This window comes from Panicum virgatum, chromosome 3N (assembly GCF_016808335.1).
Source record: "Panicum virgatum strain AP13 chromosome 3N, P.virgatum_v5, whole genome shotgun sequence".
NCBI classification, from domain to species: Eukaryota; Viridiplantae; Streptophyta; class Magnoliopsida; order Poales; family Poaceae; genus Panicum; species Panicum virgatum.
The window spans coordinates 429006-446698 of NC_053147.1; the positions used below are offsets into that span (position 1 = coordinate 429006).

The 17693-nt window shown below is 44.9% G+C and overlaps 4 protein-coding genes and 1 non-coding gene across 5 annotated transcripts; 2 read left to right on the top strand and 3 right to left on the bottom strand.

The window, feature by feature from the left end:
* Positions 1-238: 238 nt before the first annotated feature.
* On the top strand, positions 239-3865 carry LOC120663412 (cytochrome P450 714C2-like). The gene is made up of 5 exons (XM_039942219.1): positions 239-1004; positions 1612-1838; positions 1949-2175; positions 2800-3163; positions 3266-3865. Exons 1-5 carry the CDS (start codon positions 653-655, stop codon positions 3692-3694), a joined length of 1599 nt encoding a protein of 532 aa, XP_039798153.1. The 5' UTR covers positions 239-652; the 3' UTR covers positions 3695-3865.
* A 116-nt stretch (positions 3866-3981) lies between these two features.
* TRNAL-CAA lies at positions 3982-4065 on the top strand. Its single transcript has one exon. It is a non-coding gene; the product is annotated as a tRNA-Leu (tRNA).
* A 365-nt stretch (positions 4066-4430) lies between these two features.
* LOC120663416 lies at positions 4431-5962 on the bottom strand. The gene has a single exon (XM_039942222.1). It carries the CDS (start codon positions 5555-5557, stop codon positions 4883-4885), a length of 675 nt encoding a protein of 224 aa, XP_039798156.1. The 5' UTR covers positions 5558-5962; the 3' UTR covers positions 4431-4882.
* Positions 5963-6458: 496 nt separating this feature from the next.
* On the bottom strand, positions 6459-8008 carry LOC120663417 (cyclin-dependent kinase B1-1-like). Its single transcript, XM_039942223.1, has 3 exons — positions 7885-8008; positions 7346-7484; positions 6459-6921 (listed from the first exon to the last, which is right to left on the bottom strand). Exons 1-3 carry the CDS (start codon positions 7947-7949, stop codon positions 6829-6831), a joined length of 297 nt encoding a protein of 98 aa, XP_039798157.1. The 5' UTR covers positions 7950-8008; the 3' UTR covers positions 6459-6828.
* Positions 8009-13627: 5619 nt separating this feature from the next.
* LOC120667323 (protein LURP-one-related 8-like) lies at positions 13628-14623 on the bottom strand. Its single transcript, XM_039947428.1, has one exon. It carries the CDS (start codon positions 14583-14585, stop codon positions 13941-13943), a length of 645 nt encoding a protein of 214 aa, XP_039803362.1. The 5' UTR covers positions 14586-14623; the 3' UTR covers positions 13628-13940.
* Positions 14624-17693: the final 3070 nt, after the last annotated feature.

Below are 17693 nucleotides of genomic sequence, written 5' to 3' on the forward strand. Positions count from 1 at the left end.
TTAATTGTAGTCCCCAGTTGTTTGAAAAACTTGCAAAGCAGTTTCAGGGGCGGAGCCAGGATTGTGTTTTTTTCATTGTTAGGGGGGGCCAACCATACAAATTTATATAAAAATTTAATTAAAATTTAATTTTGTAGTGTAAAATTGGGGTTCATAGGGGGGCCCAGGCCCCTGCCCGCCCCCCCTGTCTCCGCCCCTGAGCAGTTTGTTACTAGTATATTTCCAAATCAAGGGACCGCCTGCTCGCTATGTATTATTTATTTTTATATCACAGGATATGTCTGGTGACGTGAACTAGTTTCATCATAGCAAGAAGACAAAACTAGTTTAATGTTTGTTATGTCCACTACTGTTTCTTTTTCTGTCTTCTTATTGTATTAGAAATGGCCATGTCTTATATAATACTCCCTCCATTTTAAATTATGGGTTATTTTGTCTTTTCTAGGTACATGGTTTTTACTATGATCTTTCGAAAAAAAATATTATGTATCAGGACATGGCTTATGTCTAGATGTATAGCAAAATATATGTACATAGAAAAGCTAAAATGACCCAAAAAAAATTAGCACGGAGGGAGTAACCGCTAGTGTGTGAGGTTTTATATAGCTGTCCAACCTTTACTGCTCCCAGCTGTGCTACAAATATCTCTAGTATGAACATGCAGCAAGGCTTCTCTCTCCACAGTCCACAAACAAATATGGAACTAGTCTTTTCACGGCTCCAATGGCTGATACTCCTACCTTTGGTCTTCCTCTTTATTCTCCTCTCCTACCTGTACACCATCCTATGGCTGAGACCAGAGAGGCTGAGGCAGAAACTGAGGAGCCAGGGAGTGAAGGGGCCCAAGCCTTCTTTCCTCTTTGGAAACATAGCGGAGATGAGGAGAATCCAGAAGGAACTGGCCATATCTGTCCAAGAACTGCAAGCAGGGACCACTGAAAAGTTCTCCTCGGATTATACAGCCACCCTATTCCCCTACTTCCTCCATTGGAGCAGAATTTATGGTATGTGAAATGTCACAGACTTGTCCTCGATTATTTCAGCTTGCTTCTTTTTTCTTTTAGGATGCCCAGCTGTTGAATTATGTGCATTTGATGGTAATTTTCTGGCCATATAAACTTATAAAGATTTGATGCAGGTGAAACCGCTAAATCAATGTTTGTTTTCCTCTCTCTCACTCTCTCTCTCTCTCTCTCTCTCTCTCTCTCTCTCTCTCTCTCTCTGCGACTTCAGTCATGATGACACTGGCTTCCCTGCGTACTGTGTAAGGATTGAGCCCCACCTGAATTTCATTGCCACGGATCCAGCAAGCCGGTGATGGCAATGTTTGTTAGGGTGAAAATTGTTGATACATAGTTCATGGTTTCTCCTGACTCCTGGAATATGTTTTTTGTTCAGGTGCACTTTTGTGACTTTAGTTTTTGTTTCTTCATGTCAACCCCTCACAGTCACATGCCTGAATTTATCCACTTTTGAGCTACCAAACTAGTGCATTACTGTGAACTTGGCAATATTGACTGGACAATTCGGTTGGATATGACTTGGCGAGAATTTTCTTTTGCATTTCCTATTCAAATGCCAATAATTATTGTATATTTCATACTATGTCAGGTTCCATCTTCTTGTATTCAACTGGGAGCATACAAATTCTGAATATGACAGATCCTGACATGGTGAAAGAGCTGGCCAATTGCAAATCTTTTGATATTGGAAGGCCTTTGTCTTTGCAAAAAGAGCGTGGGGCTCTTCTTGGCATGGGAATATTGGCATCAAATGGTGAGCTTTGGGCACATCAAAGAAAGGTGATTGCACCAGAGTTTTTCATGGACAAGGTTAAGGTAAAATCAAGGCTTAAAATCTGCCTTAAAATCAGAGAAAGTTTGTCATGAAATTGGCCTATGCAATGATGTCAGATAGTTATCTACTTGTTTCCTGGAAATATTTACAGGGCATGTTGCACGTGATGGTCGAAGCTGCAATGCCAATGTTGACTTCATGGGAAAACATAACTGCAGAGACTGTGGTGGATGAGTCCTTGAGAAACTTTTCAGCTGAAGTCATATCGAGGACTTCATTTGGAAGCAATCTTGCTGCAGGTAAAGAGATATTCAACAAAATTCGGCAACTTCAGATTGCAATGGCAGAGCAAAGCATGCTTGGTGTTCCCGGAATAAGGTATGTTGAAGAAATAAATCTTGTAACAGTTTCATATCCTAAAGGTTTAGTATTTGTCTGCTTACTTCTCATGCTCACCTGCACAACTGCTGCTCTAGCACTCATAATAGAAACTCAGACATGGAATTGGCCCTCAATAGGGTCACTATGACGGTTTTTTTTTAATAAAAAAAGGGTTATCTCAAGAAAAGTTGCATATATCTTAACGTTACATGAGAATATAGCATTTCGCTCTTGCGGGAATTGTTTGGAACACATCTCTTAATATCTTGTAGCAACCTATATATGACGTGAGCAGTTGCTTCTTAGTGTTTTAGGAAAAAAGGAACTTCTAAGATTAGAAAATACAGGCCAACAGGCCAGTAGCTCTGTCATTGCAATAGTTTTAGTACAGTATATGCCAAGCTTGTCTCTTTTTTAATCTAATGATGATTCATCTTTTTTATTATGTTTTACATCCCTCCTACTCCTATTGCTCGAAAATAAACATCATATATAAGCTGTATGAGTAATTCAGCATATATATTGTAGTATTGTACCTTGTTGTGTTTTCAGTACGTATGCGTCATAACACCACTCATCTTATTTTCCATTTCCTTATTGAAAATGATGATATCAATCCAGATACTTGCCAACAAAAACCAATAGAGAAATTTGGAGTCTGGACCGCAGCATTCGTCGCCTCATTTTAAATGTAGCTCTGAAGCACGAGCAAGATTCAGACGCCTTGTCAACTAAGGATCTCCTGCACTCTATAATTAAGGGTGCTAAAGCCCGCCACTTCGCTTCGCAGACGCCTGAGGATTTCATCATCGACAACTGCAAGAACATCTACTTCGCAGGGCATGAAACAACCTCAACCACTGCTGCATGGTGCTTGATGCTTCTTGCTTCACACCCTGAATGGCAGTCCCGTGCTCGGACTGAGCTATTGGATGTTTGTCAAGGGAAACCAATAGAATTTGACATGCTGCGGAAGTTGAAAATGGTGTGCCTATTATAAAACACAATCAACCAAGTATTTGTCCTTTACCTGACAAACGTATCACCGATGGAAGCTTACTGTACAATTGCAATCATCCTTGTGCAGATAACAATGGTGATCCAGGAGACCCTTCGCCTGTACCCTCCAGCAGCGTTTGTGGCACGAGAAGCTCTGAACGACCTAAAAATTGGTAGCCTCAACATTCCAAAAGGAACCAACATCAGAATCCCAGTAGCGCTGGCTCACCGGGATCCTGTTGTCTGGGGTCCCAATTCCGACAGGTTTGATCCTGGCAGGTTTGCCAACGGCATAGCAGGCGCCTGCAAGGCCCCTCATATGTACATGCCCTTTGGTGTTGGTGCCCGCACCTGCGCCGGCCAGAACCTGGCCATGGTTGAGCTCAAGGTTGTGCTATCACTTGTGCTGTCAAAGTTTGAGTTTGCACTTTCGCCAAAATACGTGCATTGCCCAGCATTCAGACTGACCATTGAGCCTGGGAATGGCGTGCCTTTGATTCTTAAGAAGCTTTATTAAACCAATGATTCGTGTCAGTGCACACTACTGTAGAACTTTGTGCCTCCCCTTCTTGTCTCAACTGTTGGAACGTTTAATTACTCTAGCTTCAGGTACTTGTTGCTATGGTATACATGTTACATGGGATGAACAATTCGGTAATCGTGAATGCTTTGTTGTCAGACCTCTGTATTTCTGCAATGCGTGTGTTAGGTAGCTGCTGGAAGCAGCGAACAAGGTTCGGACATGGTTATTACTGACTAATATTAGCTATAATTAAAATAAACCACAAATTTGTACATGCAGAAGTCAGGATGGCCGAGTGGTCTAAGGCGCCAGACTCAAGTTCTGGTCCTCTTACGAGGGCGTGGGTTCAAATCCCACTTCTGACATGTCACATTCGCAATTTTAGTTTTTTTATTGCATGTTTTTAAAAATCATTATGTTTATATAGAAGTGAAAATATTTGCCTAAAAAAGAAAGCCTATACTTTGTGAAAATATACAAGTGAGCCCATTATCATATAGTAATTGACACGTTATATGGGAGTTGAAAACGAAAAGTCCCCACTTCCTTGTAGTGGAGCTAGGTCAGGTGAAGCTAGGAATAAGAATATCACCATCATCTCATCTCTAAGCAAAGTTCCAAAATTAAAGAGCTGCGCGACTCAAGAGTAGTAGAGGGCCATTATTTAGATTATTATATAAAGTTTATTTATGTTTTCCCTTAAGCCACAACTCTTCTAAAAGATAGGACAGGTGCAATGAAAATGTGTATTAGAAAAGAGAAGGTTGTGAAAAAGAAGTCAGCAAAACGTACAAAAGTACTTACAAACAAAAAGCGCAACCACCTGCACATCCATCCATTCAACCTATTGTGTTTATGTACACAAGCAACCAATGATCAAACCCATAATAACAAGACCCAGTAAAAACTAGGCAGGACCTAATCTATCTTGGCAGAGCATCTCTCTCTCTCTCTCTCATACAAATTAAAGTAATAATAATACAGAGTAGATCTATCGTGCTTCTACTGCAACGTGGGATGATCCGACGCCATGAGAGGGGAGCATGTGGGTGCGTGGGCGGTGCCGACGCCGACGGCGACGGCGACGGGCAAGCAAGATCGACCAAGAAAACCAACACGGTTGGCATGCCACGACGTCGCAACAAACAACACGGGCGGCGCCGCGCGTCACGGGCACCACCATCATAGCTTTGTGCGATCGTGGCACTGCTGGCTGCGCACCGCCATCTCCGCGACGCCGAAGACGAAGCTGCAGTCGGAGTAGGCGACGGCGTGCCTCTTGAAGATGCACAGGATGGTGACCCTCCCGGGGATCCTGGTGCTGGCCTCCATGGCCACCGACCCGCTCTCCACGTCCGCCACCAGCTGCGCCAGGTCGGCCGCCAGCCGGTCGGCCTGCACCGTGAGCGCCAGCCTGACCTCGCCGTCGCCCTTGCTGGGGATGCGGCCCGGGTCGATGGCCGCCTCGCCGACGTGCGCGCCGCGGTAGGTGAGGTCGGTGTGGCCCCCGGCGTCGTAGGCGAAGGAGGCCGGGTTCGGGTTGTGCACGGCCACGGTGAGCAGCAGCGTGACGTTGAGCTGGACGGACAGGGCCGGGAAGGTGAGGCGCGGGGCGACGCCCGCCAGGCGCGTGGAGATGAGGCGCGTGGTGGGGTCCCGGACCTTGAGGACGGTGAGGAAGAGGACGAGCAGGGTGATGGCCAGCGCGAGCAGGACGGCCAGGGTGACGAGGAGACAGACGCAGAGGCAGCGCCGCCGGCGCCGAGGGTCCTTGGTCTTGGAAGGCCAGGCGGGGGCGGCGGTGTGGGTTGGGAGGATGCCGCCTGTGCCGTTGCCGGCGGCGGCGGAGGAGGCCATTGGGAATCGTCGGATTGATTGATGGATTCGGGCGGGCGCCTGGGATTGGGAGGATGCAATCTTTGCAATAACTGATGAAGATGAATTATATAGGGAAAGCACGAGAAGTCGGTCGTTATTACGGCAAGAAAAGTGAGGCGGGTGGGAGTTAATGAGGAGAGGGCGGTTGACGGGTGACTGATATCTGCTGTGGCCTCCATTGATTCTCTTCTTCTTCTTCTTCCGACGGAGGCTGCATCAGCATCCGCGTCTCTTGTTGTTGCAAACCAACAAACCAGCAGCCAAACTGCAATCGCAAACGCAGCCAAGGTTAGCAGCAACCAACGGCAAAGCTGTTTTCCATCCACCCTTGTTTATTTGTTTCCTTTGCCACAACAGAATTGGATCAGCCGAATTCTACCCCAAAAGATTGGATCAACCGAATTTAATTTCTGCTATTACGTCTTGCGTCGCATGATATACTTATGATGCACAGGCAGCACAGGAACAATGAGATCAATTCCAGCGCTTTAGCCGGCAGCTGCTGCTGCTTGCTTCTCATGTCGCTGTCGGATTCCATCGGCAACCTGTGTGTGTACAGATAGATAAAAAGTCCATGAGTTCCGTTGGATGTCGCCATCCACACATTACTGCTTACCCGTGCTCTGCTCTGCAGGCGTCAGGTTTCCACGCTCGTCCACATCCAAGCAGAGAAAGAGACACAGAGGGAGAGGGCAACTTCTCCTCCAACAGCCTCCAGGACAAGACACCACAGCTACAGATATCTGGGTTGCAAACAAACCATTATGCCGACCCAGTTGCCAGAAATTGATTTCATAGATAGCCCCATGAGAAATTTCACTCTTCACAGACCAACCCAACACGGTCTCAATCACATGGTAAAAGGAGGGCTTGTCAAGGATAGCTGTCCAAGTCTGAAACATTTTCTCCGTGCTCGGACAGAACACCAAACAATGATCCATCAGTGGTTACAGCTTTGCTTTCTTTAGACTGCACGGTTAACAGAAAAAACACGGTGCCTCCCAACATATAACCTTGTGTTACGCTACAAGACAAGTTTTCAAGACAGATTTTGGTACATGAAAGGATATATAGTTTATTCACTCACACACACACACACATGGCTCTATAAAAACCCTGACACAAAAAGGTAGGCACGCCAATTTTACTCGGTAACACGTCACTAATAGACTATGAACCACTTGCCTAGATGGCAAGTGAAATTTATAGCTCCATCGGAAAGCTCACTTCTTCATAGTAGCAGCTTCAGACTAGAACTGGGACTTGTCAAGGCTGTTAAAGTAGGGATGGTCCATCGCGGCGATAGCTGATATCCTATTTGCAGGATCTAGCTGAAGCATTTTCTGCAAAATGTCAATCACAAAACCATCAGCACAATTCCTTTCTTTTTGGGGGGTGGGAAGAAGATTGCGCAGTTTCTTGTTCAAAGGGAATGATGAAACATCCTAATAAAGCCATAAGCAGACTTTTCTTTTTTAGGGCATAATAAGATATTGATCTACCTATCAAGTGACAATTTAGCCAATGTTCTCAATGACAAACGAACCAATAAACTGAAATTCAGTATGTTCAGAATAAATGCACTCCACTGTACATCAAGTTACAATGTTACATACAGGGCAAGACACCAAAAGAAAATATGCAGAGATAATAGACCCATTTGAAATGTGACTATGTGAGAAAAGAAATGGATCAACTTCAGGTTTGATAATTGAAGAAAGGTCTCTTAAGTAGGTGGAATAACTCTTCCAAGTACAGAGAACTTACTGATAGCAGGTCAATGCCCTCAGGTTCCAGCGTTGGGACAGCACGGGCCAAACTCTGGGGCTTCCACTGTGGAAACTCGTGCCAATCCCTCAAGCCACTCACTCCAGGCCACTGCTCCTCAGTAGGTGTTCCCAACAACCTTTTCCAGAAGCAAATTTAAGCAAATCCAGAGTACATAGTATAAATTGTTCTAGAAAAGGCAAATCCATATTACAATATAAATTGATAGAAGAAACCCAGACTGAGATTTTATATGTGCATAACTGGCTATTCCTTGAAAGTTGAAACAATCAAGACTAATAGTACTGTCTAACAGAGATGAGTAATGAACATCAAACCATCATCACATATAGTAACATATTATGCCAAGCAAGAACTCATTTAATATGACCCTTGCAGCAAATGCTAAGTGCCAGGATTCGATCAGCTTGATAATAGAACAATAACTTCAGGATTAACAGAACGTGTATCCTAGCAACTAAGCAATGTACTACACATATTATGCCACCAATGTCTGAATGCAGAAGAGGAAGAAAGACCTGAAAATGTGAAGCAACTGTTGCAACTCAGAGTCACCGGGAAAGAGAGCTTGTCTTCTGACCATTTCAGCTGCATTAAAAAGTTAGGAACATCACAATGGGGTAAAGTTTTCAGTATAAATGTTGGAGGGTAGCGAAGAGAGAGAAGAGAATGGGAGGGCGGTTTCAAATTTCGAACGGCCCACGTGTCGTTGGCGTCTCACTTCAAGTAGGAGAAGGTGGGGGTCCATAGATCAGTTGGTGTACCATTCTCGTTGGGCCATGCTGCCTAATGGGCCTTAAGAGGCCTCCCCAGTTTTAACCTTTTTCAGTGGCCGAATACATTTCGGCCTCTTTTGTAACTTCCGTGTCTTCTTTGCCGGTCTTGTGTTACTGAACCAACAATAATAGAATTGGATCTCTTGATGACCATACAAATTGGTAATACTAAGCCTATCAACTCGTGGTCCCGCACGGGCTAATTAGAATTAATATAAAAATAAAATTTGTAGCTAATAATTATAATTAGCTATCACATGCTCTCTTTCATCTATTAGATATTCTAACATATAATATTTTAAAGATACATAGTCATCATTATCTAGTTGTAATATGTTTAGTTGTAATATGTTTAGTTATTAATAATATTTTTCACTTTGGATCAAACCTCCATATATTTTCTGTTTACGCTCTATGAACAACATAAAAAATTGGTATTCTTATATCTTCCCCCATACATAAAACACACCACGGGCAATATTTTTATATAAGCAATAACATAAATAATATATTGATAACGATAGATATAATAATTTAGAATTTTATATTGGTGCACTTTAAGATTTTGTTATAATTATATAACTTAGATTCAGATTTAGAAATTACTTTAACTTTTAATAATGACATAATTAGATAATTTATATATAAACTTAGGGGGTATTTGACATTAGTTTTATAATGGCATATATGGATAATTTGCAGGAAGATTAGGGGGTTACTTTAGATTATTTTTAGATTATTTTTTATAGTGGCAGAGGTGGATAATTTAGATACATATTTAGGGGGTTATTTTAGCTTTTTTCATAATGGTAGAGGTAGGAAAGTTATAAGAAAAAATAACAGATCCAATGGCTATTATGATTAGAGTTGTCAGATTGATTGCCATATATTTCTGTTTTTTATGAGAATTTCTCTATTTTTTTAAAATGTCCACCTAGGATCCTAGGTGGTTTCACGTGAAGGCATAAAAAAATCTCCAATTAGTAATAGTAAGATATTGAACACATTAATCACGATCCATGCATGACCATTTTTTTTGCAGTTGGGTGGCATGGTCAATGCAAAAATACTACTACTCGAGCGGACCGGAGGTCGATCCGATCATTTCATATATTTTATGGATGTATATAACTAGATAGATCACTTCATCCAAAATGATATATTCGTTAAATTGCCTTCAGTTCATACAAAATATGAAGCTCTACCAAGAACATATTTATTCTTCATCAGGCTACCTGTCTTCCTAAATTCTCATGAACACGGCTTTATGGCGGCAGTTGTGTTTCCACGGTCAAACTTGATGAGAAACATAATCCATATCATATTGCTTGGACTGTTAACATTACACAATGAGGCTTTATAAAAATAATTCATATATAGCATGGCATTAGAGATACTTACTTCCACATTTGCTTCCGACAGACAACGCCTGGCCACAATCACTTGCAAGGCGAATAAGTTTAGCCGCGCTAACGACATGTCCATCCGATGGCCAAAGTACACAGCATATACAAGCCATGTCAGATGTCCCCACCAGATGACGGCATAAATAACTTGGAGGGACGTAATTCCCACTAATTTTGATGCTGTTTATGCATACCCTCATGATAGTACTTTTATCAGCGTAACAATCCTGCTCACCCCAAGCTTTATGTGATGTAAACATGATAAGAACTACACCAAGGACCATGAGCTCAAGTTTCATGCTGCCCATTGTGGGTAAGCTTTGTGTTGGAGGTTAGTGTGCTTCAACTCTACATTTCTATTTATAGCGTTAGCATGAGAATCGGCGAGTTGTTCTAAAACATGCTCAAGTATCCAACATCCTTTGGTACAATACTAAATAAGAGTCTTAAAGGATAACATATTAAATGGCTAAAAATCTTTGAACGAACTTATGATACTTCATTCAGCAAAAATAAGTGCACATATATATAGAAAGTGGTTAGCTGGTAGTAGGCACATAACATTGATGGAGCTCTTATGATATTTATAGCGTATGAGCATCGGCGAGTTTGTTTAAAAAATGCTCAACATAGGAGAGGCCGGAACTTTCTATAATCTAATAAAAGTATCCAACATCCAAGCACAACACTAAATAAGAGTCTTTAAAGGATAACAAATTAAATGCCTAAAAATCTTTGAACGAACTTACGGTACTTCATTCAGCAAAAATAATTGTACACATATAGAAAGCGGTTAGCTGGTAGGCGCATGACATTGATGGAGCTCATTTGTTATCATATCTTAGAATCCTAAATTTGATAGGAAAAACATAAAACATGAGTCTTAGGCTCTTGGCACACAAATAAATTCTCAGCTGCTGTCGTGCTACCTCTGATCATACGTGCATTTCAGCCAGCAGCTAGCTGGTGTAACGAGATTTTCCTCCAATTTTTGGGCCAGTCAGAAAAAAAGTGCAAAATAGTCAACAGTAGCGCCTGCAATGACTCTCGACGGACGAATGTGTTAGCAGAGAAATTTGAAGAAAAGGTCCGTAGCACTACATACAGGTCTCTGCCTGTCCTGCATGACGTTAACTGCTTGCACAAATAAATCAAACATGCATGCAGAAAATAAGGTTTGCTTTTGGATTCTGTACATCACAACAACCTAGTACAAATAGAAAAATATGAGACTGTATAATTAAGCAGAGAGATTCTGCACAACTCTGGAAAACTGGATAAAGTGCATCAGATATTCTTTTCCCTCAAAACTACTTCTTCCATCTCGGCTCGGAAAAAGCGCAAAAGCTCTCCAGAAGTCCATGAACCACCTGGCACATGAAAATGACAACCTGCAGGCTCAGCGACAAAGAAAATGAACCAACAGAACGGAGATCCGGTTTATTACTTTTTTAAAAAAAGAACGGAGATCCGATAACAACAAAAAAGGTGATTTTTCGGATTTTACTGCTAGGAAGAAGCTGGTCTAATCTCAAGATGAGATCTCGAAATTGTATGGATGCATGAAATGAATGACACAGCGGTTGTGTCAGCAAAACAATGGATGCATGAATTCATTTCCAGCCAAACAATTGCACGACTGGATAATATAATGCTCCTAGCTGGGCTGGCTAGCTACACTACGCATGGCATGACACACATTCCACGACTTCTTGATGCGCATGAAGCTGCATTCTTGCTTCTACTACTAGTAGTCAATTAGTCATGATGAACACAAGGACATGCGTGCAGGAGAATGTTATGTTAGTCAATAAAAGTGCAGACTTTCCTGGAAAACTTGTCCCATGCATTTCGGCTAGAAAAAAGTGCAAAATTAAGTTCACCACCTGAACGTGACAACGTACCTGGCTGAATTATCGAGCAAAGAAACTACTCCTAGTAGGGTCAACATCACGCTAGTAATCTTCGTATTTCTTTTGCCAAATGAGACTTGGCTAGTACCTCGCCGAAGCAGGTAAGAGAGATCGCTTGAGAGATCAGCACAGCACATTCCATTAGTCGTCGCGCGCCAGTCTGTGACCGGGAATCACAGTACAACTGATTGTAAACCGCCATGTCTGTAGCAGCAGGGGCCGCGGTCTCTGTCTGTAACCTGTCTGTCAGTTGTTTGGTTAGGCGAAGCAAGGTAGAGGTGTGTTGCTTTCTGCTCTCCTCATAAACCCACATAGCTAGCTAGCATCTGATCTGATTGCTGTTCGCACTCTGAATTTAATGTGACCAATAATAGTAACACTACCACTGAAGATTAGGAAAATGGCCACACATTTAGTAGACGGCGGAACAGAGCGTTGGACCATGCAGCATGGAGCAATCTGCACACATTCCTCATTGCCAATCTTCTTCTTGAATGAACCAATACACAGAGGCATTAAAACGTGGCTCTATTATTATTGGCTGGGGCAGACTGACAGAGACGACTCAACACGAGTGGCTAGGCTGCCACAGGCCGGGGTGCTTCTGTTCTAGGCCAAGAGATAATAAGACCGGCAAATGTTTTGTTTTTTCCTGCTACTAGTACCATATGTTGAGTTGAATTGAACATACTGCATAGTAGTATATCACACTAGAGACGCATTGCAGTAGAGATTGGTTTGAGTATATTGCAAATAAAGCAGACAGGACAAGTTCAGAGTATGAACTCTGAATTTTAAAGTTCAATCAGCAAACTGAAGTTCAAAACATTAATCCTGGAGGAAGAACACTACGGCAACCAAAAAAGAAAAGAATTTTTTAAGGAGATGGTGTGTTTGTACACCAGAAAAAGCTAGCTACCTGCGCCTGGGCGGCTGGTGACTCTTGGTCGGATGATCATCAGATATACTGTATTGTTACTGAGCCACGTCAGGCAGAGGCAGAGCCTGCTTGCTAAAACTCAGCTGCCGCTCACAGCCTCCGGTATCTCTGTGCACTCCTGTTACTATGTAGAGACTAGAGAGGTCTGTACATGTGGGTGTCCTTTGTCAGAATGGCAGCGGCGTGGCTGCCACGGCCTGCACCGCCGCCCAGCAACGGGCTAGGCGCGGCACGACTATGCGTGCATCGTGCTGTGCCTAGCCGCGGCACCGGCACGGTGTGGCGGCACGGCACGATACGATTAGCTATTCGTGCCTAATCGTGTTGTGCGCAATCGTGGAATACTTGGGCGTATCCATACCATGTCGTGCTGGGCCGCATGTTTAGCCATCTATAATTGCTTGCATGATGGCCTCCCTCCCAAAGCAGCAAGCATCACAAATTGCTTGCGAGTATGGAACTATTTTAAATACATTTATTCGGTAAAATAGTTGAGAGATGCAACAATTTTCGTTACATCATCTTCCCACGGCCGGCCCTGTCTGTCATCAGTTGTTTGGTTAGGCGAAGCAAGGTAGATCGAGGTGTGTCGTTGCTTTCTGCTCTCCTCCTAAACCCAGATAGCTAGCTAGCTAGCATCTCATCTCATCTCATCTCATCTCATCTCATCTGATTGTTCGCACTCTGAATTAATGTGACCAATACATACACTACCGCTGAAGATTAGGAAAATGGCCACACATAACATAATAATAGTAGACGCGGAACTGAGAGTTGGACCATGCAGCATGGAGCTAGCAATCGGCACGCATTCCTCATTGCCAATCTCCTTGTTGAATGAACCAAAACACAGAGGCGATTAAAACGTGTCTCTATATATGATTGGCTGAGGCACACTGACAGAGACGACTCAACACAACGAGTGAGTGGCTAGGCTTCTGGCACAGGCCGGGGTGCTTTCTGTTCCTTTAATAGGCCACGAGATAATAAGACCGGCAAATGTCTCGTTTTTTCCTGCTACTAGTACCATGCATGTTGAGTTGAATTGAACATACTGTACTGCATATATCACAACAGAGACGCATTGCAGTAGAGAATAGAGATTGGTTTGGGTATGATGCAAATAAAGCAGACAAGACAAGCTCAGAGTATCAACCCTGAATTTAAAAAAGGTCAATCATCAAACTGAAGCTCAAAACATAAATCCTGGAGGAAGATCACTACGATAACCAAAAAAAATAAGAATTTTTTAAGGAGATGGTGTGTTTGTACAACAGACAAATTTAGGCAGCTGCTGCGCCTGGGGCTGATAACTCATTGGTTGGATGATCATCAGATACTGTATTATTGGTGAGCCACGGCAGGCAGATCGCAGAGCCTGCTTGCTAAAACTCGGCTGCCGCTCACAGCTGTGGCTGGGGCCTGACTGAGTGAGCCTCCGGGATCTCTGTGGTGTGTACTACTGGTACTCCGTAGAGCCTAGAGAGATCTGTACTGTACATGTGGTTGTCCTTTGGCAGAATGGCAGCGGCGTGGCTGCTACACCGACCATGTCCTTCGCAGCAGGGACCGCGCCGAGCCACGGCCGGCACCGAACATCTCGTCCAGCGCGATGACGAGCCCCATGGCGAGCGGCGAGCCCAGGCTCGGGTCCGCCACCAGCCGGAACACGTCGTCGCCCACCGAATCCTTCCGGCGCACCTCCACCACCGCGTCCCCGCGCGCGTCGCGCACGGCGCAGGCCCGCCGCCCGTACGAGCCCTCCACCACGTACTCCGCGGCGGAGGCAGCAGCAGAGCCCAGGAGCGTGACGTGCGCCAGCGTCTTGCTGGACGATCGGAGGCTGACGTGGCGGCGGACGGAGAGGAGCGGCCTGGCTGTGCCGTCGCCGTCGTAGATGACCCAGTGGTCTGTTAGGCTGAGCCTCTTGCGGCGGACGGTGAGGAGCGGCTTGCCCGCGACGTCCACGAGCACGACCTCGGCGCGGCGGCGGGCGGAGGCGTAGCAGTCGACGCGGAAGGCGAGGTCGCCCCTGGCGTCGAAGACGGTGAAGCCGTGGCAGTTGAAGAGGAGGGACTTGCGCCACACGGTGAGAACCGTGGGCGGCTCCGGCTCCTCCTGATCATCCTGGGGCGGCCGACGCTCTGGGTCGGCGGCGTTGGGGTGCACGTGCACCTTGGCCATTGTTTGTCTTGCCGGATCGATTGGATTGGATTGGAGGTGCCGAGGTGGAAGAGGGAGGAGTTGTGAGGAGGCGTGGGGTGGGGACTTTATAGAGGATCGATCATCCTGGTGTGGTGGGTGCGTCGTGGGCGGTTGCAGACGAGACGAGACGGCGCTCGGCTCTGGGTGGCTGCCATGTCCAAGCGACAAGTGACCGGATGGCTGACCTCACACGCTGCCCTTTACATTCCTCGCCGCCCACGCACACCACACGTAGTACGCCGACCCATTCATCCACTTTCCTCACAGTATTGAACATGCATGCAGAAAATGGGCGGCAGAAAAAAGGGGGAGCTTTGAGATAGCGAAGAATGTCCTAGCGACTAAAGTCATTGGTCGCCTCCAAAGCTACAGATCAACAAAGACCAACGCACGCGTCCTGCTTCTGCACTCCCATGCCATGCCTTTATTTGCTACCACACACACACACACACACACACACACACACACACACACACACACACACACACACACACACACACACACACACACACACACAGAAAAGCTAAGTTTATTTAGAAATATCAATAAAGCTAAATAAATATCATTTGGTTCATCATTTGGATTCCATCTGCGAGGAGTCGCCTTCTCTGTCTTCTGTATATGTTGCTGCTTACGACGATCAGCGTAGGAGTTAGCGTTGGTGTTCCCTTCTCGATCCACTCTACTATTTCTTTTCCTCCATTTTCTCCTGCTTTCGTTTTATCTGTTGATGATCAAACAACCATGCCTATCATATGGACCAAGGCCTATCTCGATATTCCTGCTGCATGCAGTATTATAGATAGTCTATCTCCAAATTATTTGAACAAATTAAAGCAATCTGGGCACAGAAAAGCTCTTGCTAGTTGCTACAGGGTACGTAGCTTCTGCTACCTGCTTACTTATGTTGTTATTGTTTATTTTATTTACAACATTGAAAGTGATCGGGTGCTCTAGCCTAAGAGGGGGAGGGGGTGAATTATGCTCTAATAAAAACTTAGACATATGGCTCCAACTAGTTTGCACAAAAGTTAAACTAAAACATGCTATCTAGATGTGCAACTAGGTTGTTCTAGTGTAAAACCCATATCCCAAAAGAGTTTAGCAACCTATAGCCTTTCCTATCAAGAAACTACTCTATGAAAGTAAAAGCATACAAATTGTTAGTATGAAATGAGGAAGCTTAAAGAGCGGGATAGGAGATAGCAAACTCTTGACGCGGGTGTTTATCCCGTGGTTCGGTTAGCCACAAAGGCACACCTACATCCACGTTGTTGTAGCACTCACTAAGAGTATTGCTACTCGGCCATCAAGTCTCTTCCGTGAACACAATCACGGTCACCTTGGCCCCGGGTTCCACTAAGGAGCTTCTCCACAAAGGATGGGGGTCTCCACGTCCCCCGCACAAAGTGTCATCGCCGCTCCACACCAAGTCGGAGGGTCGATGACGTTGCCGGCGAGCTTCACGCTCCAAGGTGCCGGCGCACCAAGCTCTTGTTTTGGTTCACTAGAGAACCACAGCACAAAAGGCTCAAGGCCTTGCAATCACACTCACTAAGAGCTAATCTAGCACTCACACTTTACAAAGCTAGTGCTATAAGCTAAGGATATGATCTATGAGCTCTTGTATGGCTTGGAGATGTTCTTGGATGTGTATGAGGTGTCTTGGGACTCCAGCAATCTTCAAATGGCCGGAGTGAGGCGTATATATAGGCCACCAAGTCTTGTAGCCGTTGCTCCAACGGTCAGCAGAATTCTGCGCATCACCGGTTGAACCGATGCCTCTGGCAGGGGTAGCGTCGGTTCATCCGGTCACTCACAACCCAAAGTAGTCGTTGAGCTTCTGACAGCTGACGCAGTGATCACCGGTTGAACCGATGCTTTGTACCGATGCATCACCGGTTCATCCGGTGCTCAAGAATCTTCTCCTGGGCGCTGACGTCATTACACCGATGCCATACTCCGATGCACCGTCGGTTAAACCGGTGCTGAAGAAACTTCTCCTGGGCACTTGACATCGTCTCTGGAACATAGGACGCCCAATGCACCGATGCCCTTTCTTGGACCGTCGGTTCAACCGGTGCCTATAGGCTGACTTGGCTTCGATTTCCTCCTGCATCAAACATCAAGGCGTCGGTTCTTCCGACAAGCGTCGGATGCACCGATGCTTAGGCATCGGTTCTTCCGGTGCTCCTGATCCGAAGGGCTTTCAGGGCGCTGCCCTGAGACCCGCGAGGGGCGGCTCCCCCTCGACCCCCGTCCGCTAACCGGGTAGCGGAACCCCTGTAGGGGCGGCCCTTCGGTCCTTGCTACGCCTATATTTTCTTTCTCTTTGTCATCACTTGAACCTAAAAACCTGAGAATGATCATCTTAACAATCATATTAGTCCAAGTGTTGTGTTGTCATTCGATCACCAAAATCACTCGAAATGGCATAAATGGTGCCATGTTCGTTACAAACATGATTCTTTTGTGTCAATGCATGGTTGAGTTGATCGCTTTAATATATATTGACCACTCGTATGCGCAGAAGCAAATATTCCTGATCTCCATAGCTATGGATCCAACTTGCACACTGGTCCTAGTTGTTTTGGCGAAGATACATGCGCAAGGGGTTGAGATGGAACAAATGCTCTGTCGTCGATCGGCTCCGCCGGCATATACTTGGCAGGGCAAATAATTTGATTCAGATTGGCATAGAACTCTTCAAGGAGGCATCCTAGCTAATTGGAATGTTTGGCCATCTCAACTCTTTATCTCTACACGTTCTCGAGGAAAAAGGCGATGGGATACTATTCCTACACATAGACATAGACATAGACAGTGACAATAATAATATAAGTAATGCACAAAGTAATCATACATACATTGAATAACTAATAGTTTTTTTCCCTCAAGATACGTATGGATTTACCGCTACGAATATAGTGTGCATCCACACTCTATTTGTATGAGATTGAATACAGAACGGAATGGTCCATGGATTGGATCCCGTCTCGATGAGCGTGCGTGGTGCGCTGCAGGGGCGCGGCTGCACATAATCAGGTTGCATACTATGGCTTCTTGTAGCTAGAGATATTTGAAACT

What these genes read in the sequence shown, in the direction of transcription:
- LOC120667323 (XM_039947428.1), bottom strand. Translation starts at nt 14,585, where the DNA reads ATGGCCAAGGTGCACGTGCACCCCAACGCCGCCGACCCAGAGCGTCGG.
- LOC120663412 (XM_039942219.1), top strand. Translation starts at nt 653, where the DNA reads ATGAACATGCAGCAAGGCTTCTCTCTCCACAGTCCACAAACAAATATG. An exon ending in CCATTGGAGCAGAATTTATG is followed by an intron (nt 1,005 to 1,611) that starts GTATGTGAAATG and finishes ATACTATGTCAG; the next exon opens with GTTCCATCTTCTTGTATTCA. An exon ending in TGCTGCGGAAGTTGAAAATG is followed by an intron (nt 3,164 to 3,265) that starts GTGTGCCTATTA and finishes ATCCTTGTGCAG; the next exon opens with ATAACAATGGTGATCCAGGA.
- LOC120663416 (XM_039942222.1), bottom strand. Translation starts at nt 5,557, where the DNA reads ATGGCCTCCTCCGCCGCCGCCGGCAACGGCACAGGCGGCATCCTCCCA.
- LOC120663417 (XM_039942223.1), bottom strand. Translation starts at nt 7,949, where the DNA reads ATGGTCAGAAGACAAGCTCTCTTTCCCGGTGACTCTGAGTTGCAACAG. An exon ending in CAGTTGCTTCACATTTTCAG is followed by an intron (nt 7,485 to 7,884) that starts GTCTTTCTTCCT and finishes CTTCTGGAAAAG; the next exon opens with GTTGTTGGGAACACCTACTG. An exon ending in AGGGCATTGACCTGCTATCA is followed by an intron (nt 6,922 to 7,345) that starts GTAAGTTCTCTG and finishes GACATTTTGCAG; the next exon opens with AAAATGCTTCAGCTAGATCC.